Below are 12730 nucleotides of genomic sequence, written 5' to 3'. Positions count from 1 at the left end.
ACACATAGACCCTATATATCACGAATTAGGCGATTAAGATGCTTGAGGATTAAGGAGATTAGGGATTTTAGATCGGGGATGTTGTTCTATCTTAAACTATAGCATATCGTGGTTTTATTTGTAGAATTAAATACACTTAGATGTGGCAATAACCTCGACTTCTCTTTTCTCACCACGCCCAAGTCCTCAATTCTCCACAATATTTCACAACCTCCGCATTCTTTCCACATCCTTCTGAACAGTTGCAAATGGAGCTCCACTGTGAGGTCTGCCATCAGCGATTCAATCGTAGAGAGCACCTGGAACGTCACCTTCGCCGTCATTCCGGCATCCGCCCTTTTCCGTGTCCATCATGTTCGCGCTCGTTCTCAAGAAGGTAAGTCAAGGTTGACCGTCACAAAGAAGTAATCTCATACATCCATGACCGCAGGGATACTCTTGGTCGACATATAACTACCCATGGTACCGGGGCCCAGCAGCTTCATACACGAGTCAGAGGGGCCAGAGCCTGCGTGCCTTGTTCTCGGGCTAAGCTGAAATGCAATGGGGAGGCCCCGTGTGCACGGTGCCAGGGAAAGGGTCACAACTGCATCTATCGAAGTTCTGACCAGCCTGCGGAGACTGCACTGGGGAACTCAAATGTTTCAGGGCATATCAGCGGATGCACTACAATGGAGCCGCAGATACCCTCGGGTCTCCACGACCCAATGTGCATACCCGGCAGCGAGGGAGACATGACCAACATCACAACTACCAATTATGACTTTCCCTGGATGCTGGAATATACCAACATTTTCCAAGATGATCCTGCGAGCGACCAGTCGGTTCTCGGTTTAGCAGCCCAATTCCCATTTTCATCACTTGGGTCAGTCCATACGCCAGGAGACGAGCATACCTTAAATCCTGACGGCCTAATGTCTTCTAACCGACAATTAAATGACACCCGAGCATCAGTCATGGACGCCACGGAGGAAGATATCATCACAGCCGAGAATTTCTGCCATGTCAGAGTTACCTTAGAAAGGCCGTACCAGGCCATTACTGAGTGCTACAAGCGGCAGGTGGACGTCCGTTTCAAGGAAACCCCGTTTCCCAGCCAACAAGCATTCAATTCCTTCATACAGTTGTACTACGAGTACTTCGACTGTCAGCTGAGTTTCATCCACCCATCTGTACTGGAAACGCAGGACCCGCCATGGCTTCTCGTCCTAGCTGTCGCATCTGTTGGCAGCCAGTATACCCAGCTACCCGAAAAGGAACAGTACTGTGCTTTGCTAACTGAGCTCCTGCGACTATCGCTGCCTCTTGATGTACGTCGTGCGCCCAATATTCCGTATAAACCTGATATCCAAACGGCTAACGGTTCATAGAGTGTCAAAGCGCAGAATCTTGATCCTTTACTGCTGGCACAGTGCTCGTTGCTTGCCATCGTCAATTTCATGTTTACCGGCTTCAAAGAGAACGTGATCAACTTGCAAGTCCAACGAGCATGGCTTGCCACTTTAGCACGGCCGTTTCTTACATCCTCCAAGCCCGAGGGCTCATTCCTATGCCAGGAAATCAACGATTGTACGACAGGGGACCACTGGGAGCTATGGCTTCGTTGCGAGACGGAAAGGAGACTCGCATACTGCTACCTAGGTTGGTATACCTTCACTACTATACTCTGCTATCGCAGTTAACGCATCTTCGTCTTAGTGGTCGACAGCTTTTGCTTCATTTTCATGGGGATGCCAGTGACCATCACTGTCCAGGATTGTCAGCAGATACTCCCCTCTGCGGACGCCCTATGGAGAGCACGTAATAGCGATGGGTGGAGGACCATCTCGTCAACAATAGACGCACGGACAGGGCACAGCCTCAGGGACCTCTTCATTGGCTCCACAGCACCTGCATCGCAAGTATCTGACTTCGCCAAACTTTGTCAACACTTGATGCTCTTTGTCGAGGAGCGGCAAGTGATAGCAGCACGCCAGTCGTGGCTTCTCAATGATTTTCGAGGCGACCAAGACGATAATCCATGGCCTCATCAGCCACTGCACAGTAGCCTGGACTGGAGATACCAGATGCTGATACCGACACGGTCATCAACCTCATCGTCGACAAAGGGAGTCTCAGACATGAGAGACACATTCTTCCATCTCCTATTTATCTTACGACATATACCGAGGGACACCCTATATCGGTACTCCGGGTGGTACGCATCCAAAGACGATGTCTCGAGCGCACAGTCATATCTCCACACCTGGCTCCACCACAATCCAGCGCTCGCTCGAGAATGTGTAGCGCACGCAGGCGCCCTCATTGGAAAGATTCGACTGGCGCCTACTCTATCGTGCTATGACCCGTTCTGTCTGCTGATATCAGTCTTGTTTGTATGGGCCTATGAACGGCTGAAGCCGGAACAACAAGAGTGCGGGGGCACCAGCGGCACTGCAGTCGTTTTCAAGATTGATCAACCTGACCAAGACGAGAGCATAAGAGAGCAATGGATCCACGGCGCTCCGGGCGTGGTGCTACACATCACTGGCGTTGGTTTGTTGTCTAGCACGGGAGGCACGAGGCGCCTGCTGCAAGAGTACATGCGTATCATCAGGGCAGGTATTGGATGGCCTACGCTGCGCAGGGGCTTGATAGGTACTGTGAGACAGACTGCTAGTGGTGTCGCCCCCATAAAGACGTCCCCGCCTCCGGATGAAGCGTAGTCTGATCCTGTGTGCGAATCCATTGTGGGGTTGCGGGGAGCCGAGCGGGGAACCAATTCTGTTATGACCTTTGATGGGTCAGACTTTCTATGTGTGCTCTATAGTCTTTCAAGTATTCGACCGGCAGGTCGTGCGGCTGGACTACACCTTACTCTGTCTGCGATGCTCAGGGACAGGCGAAAGCAAGACATCCCCAATAACCGCCCTTCGCACATTCTCCATCGCCCAAGCCTCCATCTTCGCCAGGGTCTCAACAGTATGCGTCCCAACATGCGGCACCATCAAGGCCTTTTCCTGTCGTAACAGCTTCTCATTAATCTCCGGCTCCTTTTCATAAACATCCAAACCCACAGCTCCAACATGTCCACTCTCCAATGCATCCGCCAAAGCCGCCTCATCGATAATCGCGCCCCGGGCCGTATTCACAATAACAACACCACGCTTCATCCTCGCCAGCTCCGACGGGCCGATAAGATGTCTTGTAGCTGGCGTCAGGGGCACATTGACACTAATCACATCGCTCTCAGTTAGAAGTCTCTCAAAGGAGACGTATTCAGCACCCGCCGCTTGCTCAGGCGGAAGTTCCGAGCGGTTGTGGTACACGGTCTTAAGGCCGAATGGATCGCATCGCTTCTTAATAGCCCGGCCGATTCGTCCCATGCCGAGAATACCCAGAACTTTGCCCTGGGGATCATTCCCGACGTCGACGCCGGATTTGAATCTCCCCGCGCGAAGAGAGGCGAGCGCGGGATTCAGCTGGCGGAGGGCGCCTAAAAGTAGGAATAGAGCTAGGTCGGCGGTTGCGTCGGTGACGGGGTCGGGGGCGTTGGTGACGATGATACCGCGTTGGGTACAGGCGGCTGTGTCGATTGGGTCATAGCCTTGGAATTTCAGTTAGTTAGGTTTATTTCAGATACAGTCAGTGATAGAGTGACTCACCAGCGCCATTGTGGCAGATATACTTGCAGCTCGGAGGAAGCTGGTCTATGAACTCGGTGTCGAATTTACCGGCCACCTGGGATATAGTGAGCGAAGGCTATCGTCATGACGGGCAGGAATTAATGAGTACGTACGGCACCACTGGATGAAGTTCTGTAGATGGCGAAGATGTTTCTGTACTTATGCTGGAGATCGTGGAAGAACTCGGTCCTACTCCTGCTTGTCACGACTTCCGTATGCGCCACCTGCTGGAGCTTCTCGAGGAAGGACCTGGCATGTTTGACGGGATTGAAGAAAAGGACGAAGGGTTTAGACGGTGGCATGGCTGGCAGTAACAAATATGCAGATATAAAGTGTAATTCCCATTAGCAGGGTTTTGAAGCGGGTTGATATGGGATTGCCGCCTGATTGTTATGGCTGAAGGATTTGCCGAGAAACCCTAACTCCAATGTCCAGTTACCGATGGGAGCAGAAAGACATCAAACAACAGTATGGAAGGCCTCTTTTAAATTATTTACTCCGGCTATATTAAGAGATATTGCAATAAAACCCTAATATCAATTATAACCCTCCAACTGTCCATGGTAGTGGCAGGGTAGACGTGCAGTAGTGGAAGCAACGTACTTTTGCCAGCACCAAGAATACATCCTCCTGCCGGCATATCACCAGCATTTAGGCTCTGGAGTTTCCCTCACGTAGATTATAGTGCCTCCTCCATCCTCGCATCTCTATCACTCCATCATATATAAAAGAAATCTAGTACTGAACCGCCGACATGTCATTGTCGGATCAGTCCCAGCTCTGGAGAACCATCTCCCAACGTGCGTCATCCAACCCCGCATCTCGAACTTTGACCTCATGGCAGGCAGATCTCCCCATTCCTGGAAGCAAGATCATAAATATCAAACAACATGGAACGTCGTATTATGGGCTAACGGCGCGAGTTGCCGTTGAGCTACCCTCTGGTGCGCTAGCGGACTACTTTCTAAAAGTAACCTTCTCATTCATTTAACCCAGGTTTAGACCGCTAATACACTATATATCCATCGATAGGCTATGCAAGGTGAACTGGCACAGGAATCCTGTGATGGCGAGTGCGAAGCCCTCAAGGCAATCCGCTCCGTCTGCACCCATGCCCCAGAGCCATACAGCTGGGGCAGATACAAAGAAAACGGAATCGAGCACGCATTTCTCCTGACAGAGTTCATCAAGATACGGAAACAGGCATGCTCTCCTCCCTCTATTAAGATTCTTATATCTGACTACAAACAGCCGGCAGACCCCCAAGCCCTAGCCGCCGCGCTGGCAACCTTGCATACCCAGTCCACCTCCCCAACAGGCAAATTCGGCTTCCACATCAGCACGGTCCATACGCGCAACATTCAAAACATAAGGTTCTGGACCTCATCCTGGTGCGAGCTCTTCAGCGCCCATCTATCCCGAATCCTCTCGCACGCTGAAGCGCATTTCCAATGGCCACTATTCGACTTAGTCGGGGAACTAATCTTAACTACCGTAATACCAGCACTGTTGCTTCCCCTCCAAAGCAACGGACGGACATTAAAACCATCCCTCGTGCACGGAGATTGCTGGGACGGAAACACTGCGATGGGCGAGGACGGGCGTGCGTATTTCTTTGATGTAGATTCATTCTACGCGCATAATGAGTATGAACTCGGGGACTGGAGGGCGAAACGACATAAACTTAGCGAGAAGGATTATGTTGAGGCTTATAAGAAGCTTGTCCCGGTTTCGGAGCCTGGTTTGTTTCCCCTGTTCTTACACTATCTTGTCCTGGGTGTTGATTTGAACAGTGGAGGACTGGGATAGTAGGAATTTATTGTATTCCTTGACATGGAATATATGCAATGCGTTGTTTGTGCCTGGGTCTACGCAGAAGGAGCCGTGGGTATAACATCCTGTCAATATCGGTTATCGCTAATGGGACTAGGGTATTTCACGATATGTTAACGCTGTGCGAGAGGATCTGTCCTCATGAGATCCAGAGTCTACTCGGTAATAGTTCCGTGGAAGTGTAAATGGGCTTTAGATGTATACAGTTAATGGGTACTGTTAATGAGAGTTATGCAAGTTATGCAGAATTGGAGACCGAGAGCCGAGGTTTCTCTGGCTGTCTTCCCCGCATTGTGGTCTTCCTCTGATCGTGAGAAACCTCGGACAACGTCAAAAGATAGATAAAACCATGTTTCTTCCTTGAAATTAATTCCTAATATACCTGAAAAGGTAAGGGAAAAGAAAATGTCCGACTCACGCCTCGCCAGCTTCCCAACAGCCCCCTACTCCGAACCTCTCCTCCCCCAACTCGACATCCCAAACCCCTACTACACCGAAACACACCACGCGCTGCGCGCCCACGTCCGGTCCTATATCGAAACACACATCGCGCCGTACGCACAGGAATGGGAGAAAGCAGGAGAGATTCCGCCCGAGGTGGTGAAGCGGCATTGCGCCTACGGATTTGCGATTGTGCACCCGCTGACGTCACTCGCGGATCGCGCAAACTTGCCATTGCCCGGGAATGTGCCGCCTGAGAAGTGGGATACATGGTGCTCGCTGATTGTCTCGGATGAGTTTAATCGCGTTGGCTTTGTTGGTGTTATCTGGGGTCTTGGTGGGGGAAATGGGATTGGGTGTCCCCCTATCGCGCGGTTTGGGACGCCTGAGCAGAGGACGCGGTGGTTACCGCGAGTTGCGACGGGCGAGATAAGATTCTGCTTGGGAATTACGGAGCCAGATGGTATGTCTTGCTATATTCATTGGGATATGAGACTGACTGTTTAGCTGGGTCTGATGTTGCGAATATCCGAACTACTGCGGCGCGTCAAGGTGACCACTACATCGTCAACGGGTCGAAGAAGTGGATCACGAACGGCATTTGGGCAGATTATTGTACTGCTGCTGTCAGAACCGGTGGATCAGGGAGAGGGGGGATCAGTTTGCTCGTTGTTCCCTTGACTGCAAAGGGAGTAACGAGGAGGAGGATGCATAACTCTGGCGTCAATGCCAGTGGTACGTGAACGTATATCAAATACTCGACCGTAACTGACCTCCAAAGGCTCTACGTTCATTGAATTCGACGAAGTCCGCGTCCCAGTGGACCACCGCATCGGAGAAGAGAACCAGGGTTTCGCCCTGATCATGTCAAGTAAGCCAGTACTGACCTTAACATGGACTACCGCTAACGAGACAGACTTCAACCCCGAACGACTCTCCCTGGCCTGCGCATCCCTCCGTCTGGCTCGAGTTTGTGCTGAGGATGCGTTCAACTACGCCATTCAGCGTGAAACATTCGGTTCCCCCCTCATTCAGAAACAAGCAATTCAAGCCAAGATCTTCAAATTCGGACTCTTGATCGAGCCTGCGTATGCCTTCATGGAGCAGCTCGTGAACATCATTGAGAAAACCAAGGATCGACCAACGGACGACGTTCGCATCGGTGGTATGACGGCAATGTTAAAGGTGATGTCAACTAGGGCTTTAGAAAAGAGTGTCCGTGAAGCACAGCAGATTTTCGGTGGTGCGGGCTACAACAAGGCTGGTAAAGGAGCCAGGATTGAACAGATCAGTCGTGATGCGAGGGTCCACGTCGTCGGTGGAGGCAGTGAGGAAATCATGCAGGGACTGGCGCTGCGGGAGGAGACGAAGGCTTTGAGGACGAGAAGGAAGGCATTAGAGCGAAAGGCCAACCTGTAAAGTATATATTCAATAAAATAATTCTGCCTTGGTTCCTCCAGTCAGAGCGATGCGAGTCGCTCTTTCCCAAAGGCTCTGTTTCTGTCCTCCATCCCAGACTCACTGAAGGCCAACTGGCATAATACAACAATGTCTGCAACATATACACTATTTAATCACTATGGCCCAATTATCGTCACCCACATCTTCTAGTTGCAGTCTTTACAGTCCCCCCAACTCGTCCTCTCTCTCTTCAGATCACGATACTGACAGCGAGCTTCCCATTCTCCCTCCACAGTATACCCTCCTCGAACAGGATCAGGCTGCTGGTTCTGTGTTCCCTGGTACACTACACCCAAAGATTGCGATTCCCAAGAAACTCTACTGAGTCTGTCTTTCCAGTTCTGCACGGTGTCACAAGCGGTGATCTCCCAGCTGCTCCCCTCGGAACGAAGAACCCCGTCTTGAAGCATTACCTATCTCGCCCCGTACGAAGACATTTAGACTGGAAAGAGAAAGCCAATGGAACTGCCATCCGGAAGCCCCTTGATGGTGTTCTTGCCATCCAGGCTGGGTTCATCCAAACACGTGGAGAGATAGCACAGGCTGCCTGCACCAGCTGCTCCAAGGGGAAAGGAGTATGGAAGACCTGTGTAGTTGGCAATAAGATCGGCCGGTCGAAGCCGAGTAATGAGGTCTGCGCCAATTGCCTATTCTCTAAGTCTTGGGCGTGCAGTCAACGTACGTACCTCACCTTGGGCCGTACGGTGCTGTTTATAGCTAATTCCAGCTCTGTAAGGGTTTGCTGCTGGGACTAGAGCCTCTGGTACTTCCGACGCGGAACCTTCCGGTTCATCTACTTCCAAAGACCCAAGAGGAAGGACTATTGCTCGAAATAGCTCAGGGAGGCGTGCACAAACACCATTCCCTCGACGCACTGCCACGGCGGTTGATCTTACTTCCCCTGACCTGTCTAGGCAGAATTCTGCCAGCGTCCAAAATGACACTCCCATATTCCAGGGTCGCAGCCTACCGGACCCTATGATTTTGCCTGAGGCGGTTGTTGAATTCCCCTTGTCTGCAACAACATTCAATAACCTACCCGTTTTGAAACGAGCTTTGTCAGATATGGGAGGCCATATTGGGAAAATCAAAATGAGAATCAGGCAGCTTGAGCGGATGCAAATGGGATATAATTCAGGAAACCCGTGGGACTCTCTGTAGATATAGAGCTGGGACCGTATGGCTTGCTTTGAACAAAGAATACCAGGAGGGATTCCGTTATGTCGCTCATTGTGCCAATGCACCATTTATATTATTACGATGAACTCTGGATATCAGACTCAACAATAGAGATTTCTTTGAGCTTACACTCTAGTTTCCACAAGTAGCAACATCTCATCAGGCATTTGTTGATTCATTAGCAATATATTGCCGCACCCAACATCAAGGTCTAAGAGCCACCATCACTTGTATATGAGCTTCTCGACGCAAGGTCAGCCAGATCATAATCCTTTTCAGCCGACGATCCCATCCTTTCATGCCGGCGTTGGTGCCTCGATGCGTAACAAAGAAACGGGTGTTGTTCAGCCCTTTTGGTATAGGCAGCCTCCCTATCTTGCTGCGAAGGACCCGTGGCTGTCGCAGGCGTACTGAGGTCGCTCAAAAGAAGGTACCATTTGCATCGTTGTGCGAGAATCTGGTGCGACTCTTTAAGGTTTATAGAATGATACCAGTTACCAAATGAAGCTTCCGTCGATCCCGGAGAGACAGAATCGGGAGGGCCTGCGAGAAGAAAGTCCCGTACGCTACTGTGAATAAAACTGACTATCTGTCCGCGGAATGTAACAAGAGAGCCTCCTACCCGTCTTAGGAAATTCTCCCTGGCAGGGTGCAGATCTGGGAGTATATCCCGGCTATGTTTATGCTCGGCACAGATCGACAAGGCATAGTCCATTTCGATCAGAGTCAGTGGTCGTGCAGCAGCGAGGAGAATCTGGAAGAAACATTTTCTGAGCTCTGCATCATGCTCTGAATGCTTCCGTGTACATTGACCGAGGTAATTTGCGTATACCGGGTATATAATGCTGCTATCATCGAAGACATTAAGCAATTCGGCCTCGGAAGCACCATCTTCAGCGCACTCTCTGAGTTTTTGGAAAACTCTAGAAACCCAAAGATAGGTATAGTTGTCCTGCTCCGATAGCTTCAAATGAATAAGAGATGATGTGCGGCGCTCGATGAGGCCATCTTCTAATAGCTCGCTGATTTCTCGGTTTAGGACATGGTGGATATCGAGCCCTATCAACTCGGCTTGGTCCTCGCCTCTCACGCGACAGTGACTCAGTTTATGTAGTTTTGTCGTTACCCAGTTTAGAGGCCTGGCCGTGACGAAGATCTTGAGGAATGGAGACTGCCCTGGCTGTTTGGTGTTGTTCAGAGTCACATCACCCTCGTATAACTTGGATATCGCCTTGGCTAAGAAGCTCTGGGTCACTGCCTCGCACTCGTCAAGGCCATCAAATATACAGAAAACATCCTTTCCTCCCTCAGAAACTGCACTGACGAACAGCCTCCATAAATCTGGAACACTCGAAAATGCCGCCTCTCCCTTGTTGTCGTATTCTGCCGCCAGCGTAGATGGTATCGTTTCGCTAGCCATCAGAAGCTGGTGCAAAAGCGCCCGCAAAGCAGAGATTGCATTGTTTTGAGTCTCATCATCATCTCGAAAGAAGAAATGGCAAACCACCGCGGCTGTCTCGCTCCTCCGTAACTCGTCCACAATCGTCGATGCCAGCACCGACTTCCCGCTCCCGGCATCGGTCGTCAGCCATAGAAAACTGGAAGTAGGGGCAGGTCTCCATTTCTCATACTGCTCGCTCTCCAAGAGCCACTCGCAGGTTCCAGGTGCACCCGTAGGATTTCGGGCCTTATACGATTCGTAGTCGATGGGACATGCAGCTTCTATGCCAGGGGCCTGGTACAGCTGCTGGAGGATTCGGAGTCGTTTTAGCTCTGGATTTGATTCCCCCAGACCATTATCCCCGTAGTAGAATGTGTGGTAGTTATTCCCCACATGGACATTCGCGTTGTCATGAGCGAATATGCTTTCCGCTGTGTTGTTTGGGGGCATTGTTTATTGCGGATTTTCTTTATTCGGACTCGACAAAGGTTTTATAGCAATAGTATTTACAACAGCAATTGTGGCAGATACAAATATTTGAGAAATCCTGCGGCGGCTGGGTACCGTATTTAATTGGCTGCTGGTTCAGGCTGGGATGGCCGACATGTCAGCAGTGTTGGGGCTCTCGAGGCTACGCGCGCGGTTCCCAACGGGCGTTGATTAGCCAACTGGACCATTACTATTATTAGAGGAGTAAGACTTGTCATTTCCATGGCGGCACAGTTCACTGTCTTACAACGGAATAGCCAGCTGATCAATATCCGGACCCCATCCACCGGTTCCAGAGATCTGGATGGTATTAACCCCCGAGTTCAGCTCAACATGCACTGCACTGCTACCAGCAGTATCAGAGTGATGCGCCGTAGAGATAAAAGCAGCCGTCTGAGCCTCACCCCCATTCACCGAAACCGCAGCATGGCGAGGATTCGTATCCCCATTCAAGTACTTGATATTGAGCGTCACACGGCCCGGGTCCCCGCTCTGCGCGTCAACGTCGGCTTCAAGGACCACAATGCCGTCATTGTCACTGTCTGCATCTCCACCAATATAGCCCGCCGCGACACCACCACTACACTGCGAGCAGTCAATGGTCCGAGCACCACCGGTGAGTTCTCCATCTTCGCCTTCATACTCCAATACATCAGCTGGTTCAGACCAGCTGCCAGAAGCTATATCCACGCTCCAGGCGTCGTACCAAGTCAGGCTTGCAGTTGCGCCGTCAAGTTCTAGCGGAAGCCAGATGTACGTACTCGCTGCTAGGTTGGATGATACCCATCGATCACCCATGTAGATGGCTTTATCGTTTCCGAGGGGCAGGACGTAGTTGACCTGGCTGTCATAAGTGTTTGTGCCGACGGGTGCGAATTCGGTCCACTCAGACCATGCGCCGGAGAGGGAGGTTGCAGTGGAGTAGACCTGTAGAAATAAGGGTTAGCAAAGCGGTTGGTACATGGAAGGAGGTTCTTACATTATCGTTGGGATCCCAGCCTGTGAGATGTGAGCCAAAGATGTAGTATGTATCTCCGCGTTTTATCAGGGCAGGCGACTCGGCGAAGTATTCCCAGCCAAATGTGACTTCATCAACATCAAGGTAGTCATCCGTAAGTTTGATAATCCTGGTGCCATACTCTCGCTAGCTTCAAGTCAGCATAAGAAGACAGGTGTACGGAGGGCGACAAACATCCTCACTAAGAAGATAAGCAGACCCATCCTCATCCTTAAACAACCCAATATCCCGACTCTGAAATCCCAATGGCCTGAAGCTCTCACGGTATTCATACGGTCCACAAACAGAATCACCGGTCGCAACGCCGACTCTTGCATCTCCATAATCGCTCGAATCGATGTGCATCCACATGACGTACTTCCCCGTGTCGTCGTTCTTGATAACCTTGGGTCTCTCGACGATGCGGTTGGGACCTAGATCCCCATCTTCCTCTGTCCGCGTAAGAAGGTTTCCTACGAAGATCCATTCCTCTAAGTTGCTTGATGAGTAGCAGTTAACTGCTTGGAATGCAGAGCCATCGGTCTTCTCCTCGCCGATCATGTAGTAGATGCCGTCTTCTTCACTGTTGGGCATTAGAGCATAGTTTGCTATATGAGGATATAGCTTACATGATGCCGGCGCCATGGGCTTGGATGTGTTCATTTGTATTGGTCTAAGCAGTCAGGCGTCAAATTAGATGTTATTGAAAAGCTCGGGGGGACTCTTACGGCAGTCCACGTCGCTCCTGGAATGATACTGAGGGCCGCTCTGGCATATCCAGCGACGAGGGAAATGCACAATGCAGTCTGCAATGTGTACATCATGGCCTGTCCGAAATATTACGCTGGCAGTCCACACGGTCAAGCGCCAGATCTCGCCAAAACTGAATCTGCGACGATGGGAATTGTTACGCAAACTTCGTGTAGGTAAACTTCACGGCATCGTCGTTCTTAAATGGCGGCCGCTCTGCTTTAATAAAACCTGCGGGTAAACCCAAACGGGTGTTTCATTTAACCGACACACAAATAGTATCACGTCAAAGTGGCCAGGGTGGAATCAACCGAAGGCACGATGGCTACGTAGCAGATCGATGCGGGGAAACCGCCAAGGTCCATAAATCGACAGGGGTATTGAACATTCACGCATGGACTATAATTCCGTAGGCCAAAGGTTTAATATGATTGCCTGATCCCATTCAGGACGGGTATTCCTCCGGCAAGACAA

The 12730-nt window shown here is 50.7% G+C and overlaps 7 protein-coding genes across 7 annotated transcripts; 4 read left to right on the top strand and 3 right to left on the bottom strand.

Annotated features, from left to right (window-relative positions):
* Positions 1-671: 671 nt before the first annotated feature.
* Positions 672-2705, top strand: ASPVEDRAFT_80876 (fungal specific transcription factor domain-containing protein; the record flags this gene model as incomplete). The annotated part of the gene is made up of 3 exons (XM_040816942.1): positions 672-1310; positions 1371-1641; positions 1699-2705. The coding sequence occupies 3 exons, from the start codon at positions 672-674 to the stop codon at positions 2703-2705; spliced, it is 1917 nt and encodes a 638-aa protein (XP_040665021.1).
* A 34-nt stretch (positions 2706-2739) lies between these two features.
* Positions 2740-3967, bottom strand: ASPVEDRAFT_187291 (D-mandelate dehydrogenase-like dehydrogenase; the record flags this gene model as incomplete). The annotated part of the gene is made up of 3 exons (XM_040809002.1): positions 2740-3565; positions 3645-3720; positions 3779-3967. 3 exons carry the CDS (start codon positions 3965-3967, stop codon positions 2847-2849), a joined length of 984 nt encoding a protein of 327 aa, XP_040665020.1. The 3' UTR covers positions 2740-2846.
* A 343-nt stretch (positions 3968-4310) lies between these two features.
* ASPVEDRAFT_507685 (uncharacterized protein) lies at positions 4311-5723 on the top strand. The gene is made up of 6 exons (XM_040814363.1): positions 4311-4465; positions 4514-4635; positions 4698-4868; positions 4917-5406; positions 5475-5549; positions 5596-5723. The coding sequence occupies exons 1-5, from the start codon at positions 4420-4422 to the stop codon at positions 5495-5497; spliced, it is 852 nt and encodes a 283-aa protein (XP_040665019.1). The 5' UTR covers positions 4311-4419; the 3' UTR covers positions 5498-5549; positions 5596-5723.
* Positions 5724-5821: 98 nt separating this feature from the next.
* On the top strand, positions 5822-7495 carry ASPVEDRAFT_60364 (acyl-CoA dehydrogenase family protein). The gene is made up of 4 exons (XM_040815523.1): positions 5822-6402; positions 6447-6674; positions 6721-6810; positions 6856-7495. The coding sequence occupies exons 1-4, from the start codon at positions 5904-5906 to the stop codon at positions 7356-7358; spliced, it is 1320 nt and encodes a 439-aa protein (XP_040665018.1). The 5' UTR covers positions 5822-5903; the 3' UTR covers positions 7359-7495.
* A 23-nt stretch (positions 7496-7518) lies between these two features.
* On the top strand, positions 7519-8561 carry ASPVEDRAFT_26078 (DUF3716 domain-containing protein; the record flags this gene model as incomplete). Its single annotated transcript, XM_040809858.1, has 3 exons — positions 7519-7681; positions 7740-8078; positions 8158-8561. 3 exons carry the CDS (start codon positions 7519-7521, stop codon positions 8559-8561), a joined length of 906 nt encoding a protein of 301 aa, XP_040665017.1.
* ASPVEDRAFT_507560 (uncharacterized protein) lies at positions 8366-10829 on the bottom strand. Its single transcript, XM_040814359.1, has one exon. The coding sequence runs from the start codon at positions 10468-10470 to the stop codon at positions 8791-8793; it is 1680 nt and encodes a 559-aa protein (XP_040665016.1). The 5' UTR covers positions 10471-10829; the 3' UTR covers positions 8366-8790.
* Positions 10753-12597, bottom strand: ASPVEDRAFT_882500 (glycosyl hydrolase family 43 protein; the record flags this gene model as incomplete). The annotated part of the gene is made up of 5 exons (XM_040818264.1): positions 12235-12597; positions 12136-12179; positions 11702-12089; positions 11489-11653; positions 10753-11436 (listed from the first exon to the last, which is right to left on the bottom strand). The coding sequence occupies exons 1-5, from the start codon at positions 12328-12330 to the stop codon at positions 10753-10755; spliced, it is 1377 nt and encodes a 458-aa protein (XP_040665015.1). The 5' UTR covers positions 12331-12597.
* Positions 12598-12730: the final 133 nt, after the last annotated feature.

Source organism: Aspergillus versicolor, assembly GCF_001890125.1.
Source record: "Aspergillus versicolor CBS 583.65 unplaced genomic scaffold ASPVEscaffold_2, whole genome shotgun sequence".
Classification (NCBI taxonomy): domain Eukaryota; kingdom Fungi; phylum Ascomycota; class Eurotiomycetes; order Eurotiales; family Aspergillaceae; genus Aspergillus; species Aspergillus versicolor.
This window is presented reverse-complemented; position numbering and strand designations above follow the sequence as displayed.